Here is a 16,959-nt window from a genome sequence, read left to right on the forward strand (position 1 = left end):
TGGGCAGAGAGGGAGGGAGATGGGCAGAGAGAGGGAGGGAGATGGGCAGAGAGAGGGAGGGAGATGGGCAGAGAGAGGGAGGGAGATGGGCAGAGAGAGGGAGGGAGATGGGCAGAGAGGGAGGTGGAGGTTTCTCTGAGGTAGGCAGCTTCTTGCCAACAGTCAGAATGGGGAAGTAATGTGGTGTATTGGCTGATCACAACACCATCTGTAGCCCTACCCCTCACCGCACAGAACACACACAATGACATGTGTTAAAACTCCATGGTGCTGAATGACCCAAGCCATACAACCATAGAAGAACAGTCACTTTATATTCTGCTGAGAGAGAATTATATCTGAAAATAATATGGAGACACCACACACACACTCACTGGTATATCCACGTTAACGTCCGACCCATCCAGCAGCAGCACGCGGCAGGTGATTGCATCCTTGTCCGTCCCAGCCGCTGGGATGTGCACGGCCGCTCCCCCGGTCACCACGGCGGGCGCGTGGACGACCTGCTGCTGGTGCGCGAGGAGCGCGGGGTTCGCGGTTCCCCCTCTTCCTTTCCCGTCCCGTTCGTCCGCTGTCTGAAACCGTCTGCGCGAGCGGTGGATGAACGTCCGGCGTAGGAAGCCCATCATCTTTCCAAATGTTAATTCTACCCACAGCGCGAGCACCGTGTTCGGTGTCCACGGGGAGGCTTACTACACGGAAACAATGTGTGTGGCGTTTGTCCCACTGCCACCACCCCGGGGCGAAGAGTCCCTCACCGCAGGCACGGAGATTTCAGGCTGCCGCTGAATCCTGAAACTCGGCAGCCGTGGGGATCACCAGCCGCATAATTGAGCAGGTCCCGACAATTCGGCATTAAAAAAAGCAACCAGTTGAATTTCCCAATCATTTATTCTGTTTCAATAGTGAACTCACTCACGGAAGCACCTCCCTCTTCCGTCTCCTCTCACCGTTTGTCCCCGCACGCGCACCTGCTGTTGCACAGATTCTGAAATCCTGGAGAAATCTCGAGCAGCTCCGCAGCGGGCGTCCCTATAGCCTCACATACCGAGGAATGAGGTTATAGTCTCCCGGGACGCGCTTACCCAAACCCGTGGTCGGTATTATTTAATCCTCTCACGAAGAACCGAAACTGCTCCACCTCACAGGTAAGTCAACCAGAGAAACTGGACAAACAGCATGCTTTGCGCCTGCGTAAAAACAACGCAGAACAAACTTTTTTTTTTATACTCGGGCCAGGCTGTGTCAGCGAAGCAGCGCTCCCTGCCGGCCAGAGGCGACACCACGGCCAGCGCGGTGAAGGACAAACAACAAGAGGGACAATGTAATGTTGAGGACAAGCAAAAAATAATGCAATTTCAGAACAAACCGGTAGGATTATGGTTTAGCCGAGGGATTCAGGCAGAAAGAAACACCCACACACCAGTGAAAGTGCAGAGAGTTCACCTCTCCTAAAACAAATATATTAATTTTACTCACTCCGGATATCTGCCTGCTATGGTTGTTTAGTAGTAATGACTACTATGCCCCTCAAATCTTTCTATGATATCAGTAGACTGTACAACATGGTCTGGGACTTATGTTGGCACTGAACTGGAGCATGCAGACATCTAGGGCAGGTAACAGGAATGTGTTTAAATGGGGTCTAACTGCACTGCAGCCTGTAGGACTCAACTCCACAGACCACAAATATACATAACAATGGACCTGGAACTGATATTACATATTATCTTTCATCTGTAAAATTCACTCAGAATGTAAGATACCATCAACTACGTCAACAAACAAAGAGCTCCAAGTAGATGTCAGTGTGTTTATTCAGTGTGTCAATAATTTAGGGAAGGTGGGAGCGTGGGGTAGTGTGTGGTGGCTCTGGCAGTGTTCGTCTCTACTGTGAATCCACCGAAAGCCTAAACACTCCCAACAATACAGAGAGACCAGTCAATCTCTCTAGTCTAGAAAAGGCCTAGTTCTATAGGCTCCACTCAGGAGGAACTAGCCACGGGCTACCATTAGGAAGGCTATATAGCCTCCACTCAGGAGGAACTAGCCGCGGGCCACCATTAGGAAGGCTATATAGCCTCTACTCAGGAGGAACTAGCCGCGGGCTACCATTAGGAAGGCTATATAGCCTCCACTCAGGAGGAACTAGCCGCGGGCCACCATTAGGAAGGCTATATAGCCTCCACTCAGGAGGAACTAGCCGCGGGCCACCATTAGGAAGGCTATATAGCCTCTACTCAGGAGGAACTAGCCGCGGGCCACCATTAGGAAGGCTATATAGCCTCCACTCAGGAGGAACTAGCCGCGGGCCACCATTAGGAAGGCTATATAGCCTCCACTCAGGAGGAACTAGCCGCGGGCCACCATTAGGAAGGCTATATAGCCTCCACTCAGGAGGAACTAGCCGCGGGCCACCATTAGGAAGGCTATATAGCCTCCACTTAGGTGGAACTAGCCGCGGGCCACCATTAGGAAGGCTATATAGCCTCCACTCAGGAGGAACTGAGATACAGTCTTCAGTCACTCATACAGTAGCACTTTGGTCCCAGACAAGAATAAAAAAGAGACCTTTATAGTACATGGTCCTTCCCTGCTAGCGGTGCTCTATGGCTAACATAAGGATAGGACTAGCTGAGCACATTCGGCACTATGGCTCATTATGTGCTGTAGCAACAGAAGGCTAGCTGTTGCCGAGCACTTAAGGCTAGTGGAATGCTATGGCTCTCTAAGGCTACAGCCTAGCGGTCCTCTTCTCCTGTTAGCCTAGTGCTGGGGCTAGCAGTCCTCTTCTCCTGTTAGCCTAGCATTGTGGCTAGCTGTCCCCCTATCCTCCTGTTAGCCTAGTGCTGGGGCTAGCTGTCCCCCCATCCTCCTGTTAATGGTCCGTTAGCAGTGCTGAGGGTGGTGCTGTAGAATGCTCTCCTCTCTCTCTGTAGACACGCAGGATGGCCTCACACATAAACCGGAACTGACACTTGAACACAAACAAAAACAGTCCAGTCACATACAACAAACATACCAAAGGAAGTTGCAGACATAGTCATTAGGGTTTCAATGCTGATCTTGGGAGGAGAGTAGCGAATGGTTAGACGTATAGGCGCGTGTGTACCGTGGTCTGGATCATCATGGCCCTCTGGTCTCGGAGCGTCCTGATGATGTCCAGAGGGAACACAGGTCGACCGCTCTCCAACAGCGACAACGCCGTCTCCATGGTAATGAGAACACCTGTACGCCCAATCCCTGCGCTGCAATTACATCAACAACATACATGAGGTGTTATAAATCTTGTAACCCTAGTGTGTGTGTGTGTGTGTGTGTGTACCTGCAGTGCACCATAAGTGGTGTGTCTCCTGTCCTCCTCTCTCTAACAGAGGTGATGAACAGCAGGAAGTCTGAGGGGTCATCAGGTACACCATGGTCTGGCCATGCTACATACTGCAGGTGGGTCACCGAACGCTCCTCTCCCAGCTGGAAACACACACGTTTAGGAAAAACAGACAGAAAACAGCTGAGAGAACACACACTTTTCCCCCATCTCTCTCTAATAAAATATATTTTCATAAATTAACTTGGATATGTGATTGTAATGGGAGAGATGGATGATATGTGAGGAGAGAGAAACTGAGAAAAGTGTAGGGTATGGTAACGCGTTAGTTACTGTGATGAAGGAGAGATGGAGGGATAGAGGAAGAGAGTAGAGGGAGAGAGGAAAGATGGAGAGAGGCAGAGATGGAAGAGAGTAGAGGGAGAGATGGAGGAGGAGTGTTGTCCAGCCTGTGGTCCATGCAGGGATTAACTGACAGCCAGAGGAACAGATGGGTCTGCACAGTAGTGTAGTGTTGTGTGTGTGTACTCTTTGGCAGGCTATTATTGTAAAGGAGAACATGTTCTATATTAACCTCTGTGGTGTAAAGGTAAATAAACACAATGCCAATGGAAGCAGAAACACGTGGAGCTGGATGGGGATAGTTTGGTCAATGTTTCCTGTGGAGAACACACACCTCCTGTTATGTGAGCTAGGTCATGTTTTTGTGTTACCTGTGTGTGTGTGAGGGTGAACTGGCGTGTGACGTAGGCCAGGTTGCATTCCTCAGAGTGGCAGCTGACCCTCAGGTACCCATAATCCCTCACTTCAGGAGGGTGTGGCCAGTACTGGTGGCACTTAGTCTGAGACACACACACACAATTAATTTTGACATTCATTAATATTGATTTACTATAGAGGCTGTAATCTTTAAGCTCTGAGAAATGTTATTTTACTGAGTTGTGTTTCATATTTCTGAGTCAGTGCTTCACTCACCGTGTTCTCCCAAACATCTCAAGACATTCTCAAGGCCAGTACTTATATTACATCAGGAGATGAGTGGAAACTGACTGTCAGCCTGAATGTATGTATGTATGTATGTATGTATGTATGTATGTATGTATGTATGTATGTATGTATGTGTATGTGTATGTGTGCGATAAACCAGGGCACTTGTGGAATATCAGCAAGACAATCAATCAGTGAGAGCTTCAGGTTACCAAGCAACAGGCAGGCAAAGACGCAGACAGTGACTCACAATGAGCCTGGGACCTTGGTAAACCTGTGTGCTGTACCCATTCTCATTCAGTAAATGTGTGTTTCACTCTTTGAAAGAGAGAGAGGGTCCGTGTGCATACCCGTCCTCTCTCGGTGAGTGTGGTGAGCATGATGATGGTGTGTGTGTGTTGCTCCCACACACTCTGCCAGAAGTGAGTGCAGGTCTGAGGCAGCGGTCCTTGAGCTGCAATGTAGCGCAGACACACACCAGACCCTGGGGACACCACCTGAGACACACACACAGCATGACTATACACAAACACAAGCCAACAAGGACAACACTAAACACAGTGTGTACTGACCGTGATGTGGCTTGCATTGATGTAGTCCTCTTGGTCCTGAAGTACCACTCTGGAGACGTCGTCTGACAGAACAAAGAGTTAGAGATGGAGTCAAAACCAGGGCCCTCCAAGACCCACCCAAACCCCTGTACCAGCTCAACAAACAAAGCACCAGTGTCATGTCCTCCAGCTCCACACATTCAGGACATTAGGGAAGATGGGTACACTGGCACTGGTATGTCGAGTCACTCCTACTAGGACACACAACTGTGTGTGAGATGGTGTGTGTACTCACAGGGCAGCACGTCCTTGTATCTGTTCTTGTCTGTGTTCTCAGGGAGACGAGCGCAGGCTACTGACAGGCCAGGCTTCCTCATGTACAGGTTCTACAACACACACATCACCACCATCACTCACCATGCTCTTCTGTCTGGATTGTCAACAGCAGGTCTTATTGACAAGTTATTCCCAAAGTGCATCTGTTACATTTAACACACAAGCAAGTCCCTTTCATAGTGTTGTTGTCTAACTAAAACACACCTCGAAGTGGAAGGTGAGAGTGCCTGTCTGGATTCCCCTCTCCAGTTGTTTCATGGACTCTTCAAGTGTCTGGCCTTGTTCTGATTGGCCAGGCAGAAGCAGTGGATCACCGTGTGATTGGCCAGTCAGAGACAGGGCAGAGGGAAACTGCAGCAGGGGGGCCACACGCCCTGGACCTAAACACACACACAGTGTTACCTGCATCAGTATCTGATTAGCAGGCCCATTCTCTTGCTCTCTCTAGTGTGTGTTACCTTTGCGTCGTATAAGCAGAGCCAGTTCTCTGGAGTGGGACTCTCTGCTGGCTCTTATAAACATGACCACCTGGTCATGCGTGTGTTCAGAGATGTCACGACCGTTGATCAGCACGACCTGGTCACCTTCCAACAACCTTGGCTCAACCCGCCCCGCCTACAATCAATTCATCAACAAGTCAAATCACATTGGATTAATCTAATGTACTGTTTACAAATGCATTATATACACAGATAAACCAGAACATGTCACTTACAGGGGAGTCAGGGTTGACCTGGGATATGGCCAGGGACATCTTCTGGTCCACGCCACCCTGAGAAGAGGAACAGTCAGGGATACAGGAATGGTACTGCATGTAAGAGAGTAGGTGTGTGATTAATTGAAGGGGAGACTCACTTTGACATTGAAACCAAACTTTCCATCGTGATCAGGAGCGAGTTGCACCAATAGCAGGTCGCCATCCCCCAGAGCACGCTGCAACACAGAGTTTACTGAGTCTGGCACACACAGATGAGATACTTTATCACAATTACATGATCACACCCTTGTCTGTCTGGGTAACTGACCTTGTCCCGGTAGTGAGAGGTGGCCTTAACGTCTTCCTCTCCTGTGCCGATGTCATCAACCTGCGACCATCCGCCTCCTTGGCTGTGAGTGCCAGAAACACTGAGATAGATACTGTGTTCAGAACTGACTCCAACATGAGAATGTACTTTACACTGATACACACACAGTATGAAATTGTGTGTGTGTGTGTGTCTGACCTGTGTGTAGGCGTGCCCTCCTGGCTGCTGCTGAGGGAGACCCTGTAGGTGTAAAAGACATCCTCCCCCTCCGACACGTCTCGCAGGTCATTGTTCAGCTCCACTGAGGAGGGGCGGGGTTTACGGGCGCCATGACGCACACGAGGACTCCGCCTAACAGAGAGAGAGACAAGGTACGATGAAATTACCCCTAGTCACAGCTACCCCTCACATGGTATCTCCTGCTGTAGCAGTGTGTGAGGCTGTGGTGTGGGTAGTACCAGTTGGGTGTGAGCGGGGGGGATCGAGAAGGTAGGCTCTTGGTCTCCAGGTGTTCTGACGAGGTGGATCCCCTCAGAGCTGGGTTCCACTCCATCCCACCCATCACTTTCTTACACACTGGACCACTGCAGAGGAGACGAGAGTGTGTGTGTGCAGATGAGTAAAAGAAAGATAGTGTTAATGATGGGGGGTGTGTGTGTGTGCACGCTTGCCTGTCTGTTTTAGTGTTGCCCAAGGCCCAGTGTTGTGAGAGCAGCTTGTTGTGTATCTGGGTTGCCAGGTTGGTGTGGTGTGGGCTACGGGTTGCCAGGTTGGTGTGGAAGAAGCAGTGATGGTCCACACATGACCTCCACAGGTTCTTACAGGCCCTGGGGCACGGCAGGACCAGGCTCACCACACAGTCCTGCGTCTCCCCCTGGAACACACACACACACCCAGGTTATGAAGACAACACTAAGGTCAGCCAATATGAGAGCAGAACACAATTTTGAGCCAATCAGGACTCACATGTTTGCGTCTGAGCTGCATAAGGAAGCGTTTCCTCTTGAAGGATATCTTGATGATGTTCACCCTGCAGGAGACAATACACACTCAGGGTGTGTATTTGCGTGCGGTGTGTGTGTGTGTCTGATCAGAAGTCCAGGTGCTCACCAGGGGAAGAAACTGGAGCAAATCATGTTACAGAAGATAGCCACGCCCCCTGAGGCCAATCCCACCAATAGAGGGGAACTGTTGGAGTCCTGAAAGAAAGAAAGAAAGAGATAGAAACATGAGAGGGAGAAGAGGGAAGACGAGGGTGAGTCAGAAGGAGACATATGGAGGTACTTACCATGGCAGTGTGTAGCTCCACTCCATACAGCTCCAGAGTTCTTGCTGTGTTGAGAAAACACAGCTCTGCATCACTCTGCTTCAGCCCCCTGAAACAGCACATGAGTAGGATAGGTTGGTATCAGCATTATGCCAACAGCGCCACCATGTCCTCTAGTAGGCTAGGGGGGTGCTGTACACGTGCCTGGCCTGGGTGTGGGTGTGTACCTGTGCCCTGGGTACAGAGCCTCCACTCTAGACAGGAAGTCATCATCCTGCTCCGGTAGGAAGTGGCTTTTGGACAGGTAACCAGGGAGAAGGTCTGAGGAGTAGTCACCTAGCTCAGCTACAATACAGAGAGAGAAAGCGGAGAAAGAGAGAGAAGGGGAGAGCAAAAGAAGGGGTGAAACAGAGAGAGAGAAGGGGTGAGAGAGAGAGGGGGGGTGACACAGATTATGTTAAACCCCCAGACAGACAACACACTAAAAAGACCACAGAAGAGTGTAACTTACACTGCACAGCATAGGAGGCCAGTACTACAGCTGCACTCAGAGGACACTTCAACCTGCAGGACACACACACTTTCTCAATGTAACGTCACATTGTTTACACCACTAGGTGGAGTAAGAGGGAATGCATGTGTAGGTGGGAGCTCGTGGTGTCTGACCTGCCCTCTCTGATGTCACTCCTGATCTGGAGGAAGTACATATGTCTGAAGACACAGGATGGTAGAGGAGACTTATTATCTGAATCACACATGTACAGTACAAGCTAATGACACACACACACTCTCTCTCAACATAGTATACAGGTACACACACACTCAACATAGTATACAGGTACACACACACACACTAGTAGTCTACAGGTACACACACACACACTCAACATAGTATACAGGTACACACACACTAGTAGTCTACAGGTACACACACACACTCTCAACATAGTATACAGGTACACACACAGACACACTAATAGTCTACAGGTACACACACACTCTACAGGTAAACACACACACTCAACATAGTCTACAGGTACACACACACTACATAGTCTACAGGTACACACACACACACTCTACATAGTCTACAGGTACACACACTCTCAACATAGTCTACAGGTACACACATACAGACACTCTACATAGTCTACAGGTACACACATACAGACACTCTACATAGTCTACAGGTACACACATACAGACACTCTACATAGTCTACAGGTACACACATACAGACACTCTACATAGTCTACAGGTACACACATACAGACACTCTACATAGTCTACAGGTACACACATACAGACACTCTACATATTCTACAGGTACACACATACAGACACTCTACATATTCTACAGGTACACACATACAGACACTACATAGTCTACAGGTACACACATACAGACACTCTACATAGTCTACAGGTACACACATACAGACACTCTACATAGTCTACAGGTACACACATACAGACACTCTACATAGTCTACAGGTACACACATACAGACACTCTACATAGTCTACAGGTACACACACTCTACATAGTCTACAGGTACACACACTCTACATAGTCTACAGGTACACACACTACATAATATACAGGTACACACACACTCCATAATCTACAGGTACACACACACACTCCATAATCTACAGGTACACACACACACTCTACATAATCTACAGGTACACACACACTCCATAATCTACAGGTACACACACTCTACATAATCTACAGGTACACACACTCTACATAATCTACAGGTACACACACACTCCATAATCTACAGGTACACACACACACTCTACATAATCTACAGGTACACACACACTCTACATAATCTACAGGTACACACACACAGGGGCTCTGAACCCAGGTCTCCCATAGGAGAACCCAACCTCTTGACCATTAGACCAAGAGTAAATTCCCTATTGGGCCAAAGGTTCCAGTGAATTTGAAGTGGCAGGCAGGGCTACCTCATCCCGAGACCATGATCTCTCCCCATGTCCATACCTGGTCTGGTCATGCTGTAGAGAGTTGGGGTCTGAGATGAAGAATCGGACTCGGAGGGTCAGGTAGAATGGAGAGACAACTCCTGTAGGTCAGAGACGCTGTTAGACACAGCCCAATGACCTCACCTCTGACCTTAATCCGACCGTCACCCCTGACCTTAATAATCTGTCACCCCTGACCTTAATATGACCCCCACAATCCCCTCATCCCTTCCACAGAATTCAATCTTATATTTATCAAAATGCACACTGGACTAAACAGTAGGGTGTCACTGGGCTCAGGCTAAACAGTAGGGCGTCACTGGGCTCAGGCTAAACAGTAGGGCGTCACTGGGCTCAGGCTAAACAGTAGGGCGTCACTGGGCTCAGGCTAAACAGTAGGGCGTCACTGGGCTCAGGCTAAACAGTAGGGCGTCACTGGGCTCAGGTTAAACACTGGGCTCAGGCTAAACACTGGGCTCAGGTTAAACAGTAGGGCGTCACTGGGCTCAGGCTAAACAGTAGGGTGTCACTGGGCTCAGGCTAAACAGTAGGGCGTCACTGGGCTCAGGCTAAACAGTAGGGCGTCACTGGGCTCAGGTTAAACAGTAGGGTGTCACTGGGCTCAGGTTAAACAGTAGGGCGTCACTGGGCTCAGGCTAAACAGTAGGGTGTCACTGGGCTCAGGTTAAACAGTAGGGCATCACTGGGCTCAGGCTAAACAGTAGGGCGTCACTGGGCTCAGGCTAAACAGTAGGGTGTCACTGGGCTCAGGCTAAACAGTAGGGCGTCACTGGGCTCAGGCTAAACAGTAGGGTGTCACTGGGCTCAGGCTAAACAGTAGGGTGTCACTGGGCTCAGGTTAAACAGTAGGGCGTCACTGGGCTCAGGCTAAACAGTAGGGTGTCACTGGGCTCAGGCTAAACAGTAGGGCGTCACTGGGCTCAGGCTAAACAGTAGGGCGTCACTGGGCTCAGGCTAAACAGTAGGGCGTCACTGGGCTCAGGTTAAACACTGGGCTCAGGCTAAACACTGGGCTCAGGCTAAACACTGGGCTCAGGTTAAACAGTAGGGCGTCACTGGGCTCAGGCTAAACAGTAGGGCGTCACTGGGCTCAGGCTAAACAGTAGGGCGTCACTGGGCTCAGGCTAAACAGTAGGGCGTCACTGGGCTCAGGTTAAACAGTAGGGTGTCACTGGGCTCAGGTTAAACAGTAGGGCGTCACTGGGCTCAGGCTAAACAGTAGGGTGTCACTGGGCTCAGGTTAAACAGTAGGGCATCACTGGGCTCAGGCTAAACAGTAGGGCGTCACTGGGCTCAGGCTAAACAGTAGGGCGTCACTGGGCTCAGGCTAAACAGTAGGGTGTCACTGGGCTCAGGCTAAACAGTAGGGTGTCACTGGGCTCAGGTTAAACAGTAGGGCGTCACTGGGCTCAGGCTAAACAGTAGGGCGTCACTGGGCTCAGGCTAAACAGTAGGGCGTCACTGGGCTCAGGCCAAGGTCTAATTTAGTGTTTCTTACCTTTCAGCTGCTTCTTCAGTGGTTTGTTGGCCTCCAGCCACCTCTGCAAGACAAACTATGTTAATCAAAGACATGATGTTACATTCACCATCTGTTGTGTGAGTTTTAGAGTATTCACTAAGTGTGTGTGTGTAGCTACTCACAGGAGAGTGTGTTTGAGTTGTGTTAGTGTAGCTACTCACAGGAGAGTGTGTTTGAGTTGTGTTAGTGTAGCTACTCACAGGAGTGTGTTTGAGTTGTGTTAGTGTAGCTGCTCACAGGAGAGTGTGTTTGAGTTGTGTTAGTGTAGCTACTCACAGGAGAGTGTGTTTGAGTTGTGTTAGTGTAGCTACTCACAGGAGAGTGTGTTTGAGTTGTGTTAGTGTAGCTACTCACAGGAGTGTGTTTGAGTTGTGTTAGTGTAGCTACTCACAGGAGAGTGTGTTTGAGTTGTGTTAGTGTAGCTACTCACAGGAGAGTGTGTTTGAGTGACGATGGTGGTGTTGGAGTCTCGTAGCTGCAGACTGAAGAAGTGTCTCTCCAGCAGACCCAGCTGATTACACACCTGCTCCAGCAAAACCTCACCTGCATCCTGCTTCTGAGAGACGCAAAACACAGCTTATACCGGGAGTCAGTCAGTGTGTGTGTGTGTGTGTGTGTGTGTGTGTGTGTGTGTGTGTGTGTGTGTGTGTGTGTGTGTGTGTGTGTGTGAGATATTGCAGTACAGTGTGTTTTGGTAAAGCTTTTCTAGTGAGTGTGTTCTCCAGGTCAAGGTTGTGTGTTGAGATCAATGGGAAGCTGAGATCTGAGTCTCCCGGTCTATCATTCCCACTCTACTCAGGACTGTGTGTACTCACGTTGACTGTAAAGGTCTGGATAGTGTTGTCCAGTAGTTGAACCAAACACAGTAGATCAGGTTTGGGCATGTCTGTTACCGCGGGTTACTCAACCTCTTACACACACACACACACACACACGCGTCTATCAGAGTCCAAAATGTGCACGCACAGCAGTATTCTAGAATATTGGACCATTGGCCTTCATACTTTTGTAATTTTCAATGCAGCTCAAGCTATTTCTCCAATTGTCAACACATTCAAATCAATAGAGGGACGCGTATGCGAAGCCGCGTTGGTTGGGGAGGTACCCGTTACGGCTGTGTGTTCCCCCCGCGGACAGTGGTCTCAGAGCCGCGTTGGTTGGGGAGGTACCCGTTACGGCTGTGTGTTCCCCCCGCGGACAGTGGTCTCAGAGCCGCGTTGGTTGGGGAGGTACCCGTTACGGCTGTGTGTTCCCCCCGCGGACAGTGGTCTCAGAGCCGCGTTGGTTGTGGAGGTACCCGTTACGGCTGTGTGTTCCCCCCGCGGACAGTGGTCTCAGAGCCGCGTTGGTTGGGGAGGTACCCGTTACGGCTGTGTGTTCCCCCCGCGGACAGTGGTCTCAGAGCCGCGTTGGTAGGGGAGGTATCCGTTACGGCTGTGTGTTCCCCCCGCGGACAGTGGTCTCAGAGCCGCGTTGGTTGGGGAGGTACCCGTTACGGCTGTGTGTTCCCCCCGCGGACAGTGGTCTCAGAGCCGCGTTGGTAGGGGAGGTATCCGTTACGGCTGTGTGTTCCCCCCGCGGACAGTGGTCTCAGAGCCGCGTTGGTTGGGGAGGTACCCGTTACGGCTGTGTGTTCCCCCCGCGGACAGTGGTCTCAGAGCCGCGTAGCTATGTTACAATGGGACGCGGGACGATGATGTCTCTCTGTGTCTTTGCACTCTGAATTACGCGTCACTCACTCACACACACACACTGACACAACCCTCAGTCCATCTCCACAACCTGGGGAGAGATAAAACACACATCTTAATGAAACACCTCCAGACTCTGGAAACTGTGATGATATCTGCTCATGTAGTTTAGCCCCTCCCTAAGGATGACATCGTCTGCAGTGAACAGCCGCTTTTCTACTTCTCTCTCACACACACACACACAGGCCCAGTGAGTAATTTGTGTGTCTGTGAAGCAGTATCATGCTACAATGAGTAATGCAGTGTGTATGTTGGTGAAACATTATTATCTGTCCAGAGTCTGAACATGTCCTTTTTTTTCCCTGTTCTCTCCTCCGCCCTGTGTAGACTGCTGAATGATAAGAATGTTAAATATTGTCAGAGACAAGCTAGTCCATTCACAGGCCTAGGAACTGATCTCAGCTCTACATGCACACACACGGGCTGCAGTGTTGTTTACACACCAGTTCTACTGGGCATCAACCCACTAACCCATGCTTTTAATAACAGCTGTGTGTGTGGTTGTTAATGTAGGCTAAGGGGAGTGGGCCAGGTCTTTTTGTAGGCCTCTCTCACACACGTTAATGTTTGGACTCACTCTGAATACTTTGAATACATTACAGTGAGTAGAGCACTCTCTCACGCCTGATTTTCCATAATGACATTAACACCAGTTAGAACTGAGCTGCCTAAATTTAGGACAGAGTTTTTTGCCAAGTCTAGACTGTTGAGTGGGCAGTATTGGTATACAACATTGCCCATTTAAAGTGTATCAGCTAGGCCTGAGACTTGCTCCTGGTTGCATTGGCGAACTTGTGAACAACGTCATCTCGGTTATCGATAAAACTTGTGTATCGCAATGATTAACACGGAGAATAAAAACCTACCATATAGTATATTGGACGTTATTTGAAACATACAGCCTCGACGTGGACTTTAAACTAAGTAGGCTCTATGAACGACCAACATAAACGTAGCCTAATGTTATAGGTTCTTCTGCTGCTACGCTCAACATGCCATTCAGCAACTTTAACGTTACTTCACTTCAGAAATCAAGTTGATCCTGGAGGATTGTTATGAGAACACAGACAATCTAGCTTGAGAAGATCAGTTAAAATACCTCAGTAGTCCTGGATTTGGGAACTTTGTCATGTCCGTTGATACTACCGCTGTTAAAAACCTTGGAACTGGGCGCGTCGCGCGGGCAGGTGGAGGTAAACATCGGTAAATATCCGGAAAGAGATATTCCCGGTGCCCCGCCTCTTCACAATGCGCGCTCCCGCCTTGATGGATGCGTGTTCTGGTCCTCAACCACCCTCGCTGTAGGCTACAGCAGATCATATTCTTTCATCAAAGGAAGAATATATCATGTAATCTGTTCACGCAGCCCCGTAGAACTGTAGAGTGACACTCTGATTCACCAGAACAAGGGGTGGAATATACTTTGAAAAAAAGCTCAACTTCCAGAGATGTGAAAGTGAAACTCGGTCTAGGTTCTTGGCAGGTCCGCAAAAGAGTGGAGTTCCTCCGGTTTTATTCATTGAACTACTTTGGGAACGCATCATTCTTTCCTTCCTTCCTTGAAGTAGCCTAGGTTACTTATTCATAGGAGAAAACGAATGGTGCCTCAGCATAGCTTCCACATGTCCTGCCGTGAGGAGGCTCATCCATGGTCCAGTCAGGGGCTCGCTTCCTCTCCTAAAGCAGCGTCATCTCCTTGTCTCCTCTCCTTTATCGCAATAGTCTAATGACTCCATCTCATTGTCTCATCTCCTCGTTCATCTGTACTCATCCATAAAGTCAGATATGTCCAGTTTTTCCATTCCAGGGCAGTTGAAGAGAATGAAACCTGTCTAATTACATCCCCAATTAAAATGTGACTTTCTTATCTGATCGAGACAATCATATTACTATCAATGTACCGGTCTGTGTCCTAACAGAATATGTAACAGCCTGAGATGCAGCCTGTAATTTACTCCCATAGAACCTCTCTGGGGTCCTGCTGCCATCTACAGGGAAGACGAGGTACTGCTGAAGCGGGTGTTATTTTCTTTCAATTCGTGTCGAATTAATTTGTGTAGACAACCAGGTGATGGGAGATCCTAACTAATCAAGGACAGGGGTGGGCAAACTTTTTGGTTCGAGGGCCGCACAGATTTTTGGGGGGACTGATTTGTTTGTCAAAATCAATTTGCAGGCCAGAAAAGGGAGAGTTATTTGAAAATCTATACTGTAGGTCCATTATAATTTATATATATATATAGTGTAGGTCCATTATAATTTATATAAATATATAGTGTAGGTCCATTATAATTTATATAAATATATAGTGTAGGCCCATTATAATTTATATAAATATATAGTGTAGGTCCATTATAATTTATATAAATATATAGTGTAGGTCCATTATAATTTATATAAATATATAGTGTAGGCCCATTATAATTTATATAAATATATACTGTAGGTCCATTATAATTTATATAAATATATAGTGTAGGTCCATTATAATTGATATAAATATATAGTGTAGGTCCATTATAATTGATATAAATATATAGTGTAGGTCCATTATAATTTATATAAATATATAGTGTAGGTCCATTATAATTGATATAAATATATAGTGTAGGTCCATTATAATTGATATAAATATATAGTGTAGGTCCATTATAATTTATATAAATATATACTGTAGGTCCATTATAATTTATATAAATATATAGTGTAGGTCCATTATAATTTATATAAATATATAGTGTAGGGCCATTATAATTTATATAAATATATAGTGTAGGTCCATTATAATTTATATAAATATATAGTGTAGGTCCATTATAATTTATATAAATATATAGTGTAGGTCCATTATAATTTATATAAATATATAGTGGAGGTCCATTATATTTTATATAAATATATAATGTAGGTCCATTATAATTTATATAAATATATACTGTAGGTCCATTATATTTTATATAAATATATAGTGTAGGTCCATTATAATTTATATAAATATATAGTGTAGGTCCATTATAATTTATATAAATATATACTGTAGGTCCATTATATTTTATATAAATATATACTGTAGGTCCATTATATTTTATATAAATATATAGTGTAGGTCCATTATAATTTATATAAATATATACTGTAGGTCCATTATATTTTATATAAATATATAGTGTAGGTCCATTATATTTTATATAAATATATAGTGTAGGTCCATTATAATTTATATAAATATATACTGTAGGTCCATTATATTTTATATAAATATATAGTGTAGGTCCATTATAATTTATATAAATATATACTGTAGGTCCATTATAATTTATATAAATATATAGTGTAGGGACATTATAATATATATAAATATATAGTGTAGGTCCATTATAATTTATATAAATATATACTGTAGGTCCATTATAATTTATATAAATATATATATAGTGTAGGTCCATTATAATTTATATAAATATATAGTGTGGGTCCATTATAATTTATATAAATATATAGTGGAGGTCCATTATAATTTATATAAATATATAGTGTAGGTCCATTATAATTTCAACATACTTTCTATCTTGTTTAAGACATTCAAGAGTGGCCTGGAGTGTTTTTTAAAATCCAAAATAATCAACATTTGTGTTGGCCACCCCTGTACTTTGCCCAAGAGTAGGAAAGGGCTGGCTTCTTTTCCCATACCATTCTTCAGAGAATGGACACTTGCTCACTCCCTCTCCATGGACACTTGCTCACACCCACTCATGGACACTTGCTCACTCCCCCTCATGGACACTTGCTCACTCCCCCCCATGGACACTTGCTCACGCCACCCCATGGACACTTGCTCACTCCCCCACATGGACACTTGCTCACAACCCCCTCATGGACACTTGCTCACACCCCCTCATGGACACTTGCTCGCATCCCCTCATGGACACTTGCTCACGCCACCCCATGGACACTTGCTAACTCCCCCACATGGACACTTGCTCACTCCCCCCCATGGACACTTGCTCACGCCACCCCATGGACACTTGCTCACTCCCCCACATGGACACTTGCTCACTCCCCCCCATGGACACTTGCTCACAACCCCCCTTGGACACTTGCTCACACCCCCTCATGGACACTTGCTCACACCACCCCATGGACACTTGCTCACAACCCCCTCATGGACACTTGCTCA

General features: G+C 47.0%; 2 protein-coding genes and 1 pseudogene across 3 annotated transcripts in view; 1 reads left to right on the plus strand and 2 right to left on the minus strand.

Annotated features, from left to right (window-relative positions):
- The window catches only part of LOC139573187 (band 4.1-like protein 4B), a 28,084-nt gene extending 27,357 nt beyond the window's left edge, over positions 1-727 (minus strand). The window contains exon 1 of the mRNA XM_071396374.1: positions 375-727. Coding sequence (XP_071252475.1) covers positions 375-629 — 255 coding nt within the window. The 5' untranslated portion in view covers positions 630-727. The remainder of the gene's footprint in view (positions 1-374) is intronic.
- Positions 728-1,111: 384 nt separating this feature from the next.
- LOC139572553 (serine/threonine-protein kinase Sgk1-like) overlaps positions 1,112-16,959 on the plus strand; it is a 34,735-nt pseudogene continuing 18,887 nt past the window's right edge.
- Positions 1,800-14,023, minus strand: LOC139573185 (tyrosine-protein phosphatase non-receptor type 3-like). Of its 2 annotated transcripts, none has more exons than XM_071396372.1 (26): positions 13,882-14,023; positions 11,847-12,813; positions 11,462-11,587; positions 11,011-11,053; positions 9,511-9,592; positions 8,161-8,205; positions 8,006-8,058; positions 7,722-7,839; positions 7,516-7,603; positions 7,338-7,426; positions 7,194-7,257; positions 6,899-7,101; positions 6,686-6,811; positions 6,426-6,578; positions 6,228-6,309; positions 6,058-6,135; positions 5,918-5,974; positions 5,661-5,817; positions 5,407-5,582; positions 5,162-5,252; positions 4,888-4,949; positions 4,666-4,812; positions 4,042-4,170; positions 3,326-3,471; positions 3,113-3,248; positions 1,800-2,977 (listed from the first exon to the last, which is right to left on the minus strand). In XM_071396372.1, the coding sequence occupies exons 2-26, from the start codon at positions 11,913-11,915 to the stop codon at positions 2,879-2,881; spliced, it is 2,619 nt and encodes an 872-aa protein (XP_071252473.1). In that variant the 5' UTR covers positions 11,916-12,813; positions 13,882-14,023; the 3' UTR covers positions 1,800-2,878. The 2 variants fall into 2 exon arrangements, with proteins under 2 accessions (XP_071252473.1, XP_071252472.1); XM_071396371.1 differs by having other exon boundaries at positions 6,228-6,327.

Source organism: Salvelinus alpinus, chromosome 4 (assembly GCF_045679555.1).
Source record: "Salvelinus alpinus chromosome 4, SLU_Salpinus.1, whole genome shotgun sequence".
In the NCBI taxonomy this organism is placed as follows: domain Eukaryota; kingdom Metazoa; phylum Chordata; class Actinopteri; order Salmoniformes; family Salmonidae; genus Salvelinus; species Salvelinus alpinus.

What these genes read in the sequence shown, in the direction of transcription:
- LOC139573185 (XM_071396371.1), bottom strand. Translation starts at nt 11,915, where the DNA reads ATGCCCAAACCTGATCTACTGTGTTTGGTTCAACTACTGGACAACACT. An exon ending in CACTCACCGAGAGAGGACGG is followed by an intron (nt 4,171 to 4,665) that starts GTATGCACACGG and finishes TGTGTGTCTCAG; the next exon opens with ACTAAGTGCCACCAGTACTG. An exon ending in TCACCCTCACACACACACAG is followed by an intron (nt 3,472 to 4,041) that starts GTAACACAAAAA and finishes GTGTGTTTCCAG; the next exon opens with CTGGGAGAGGAGCGTTCGGT.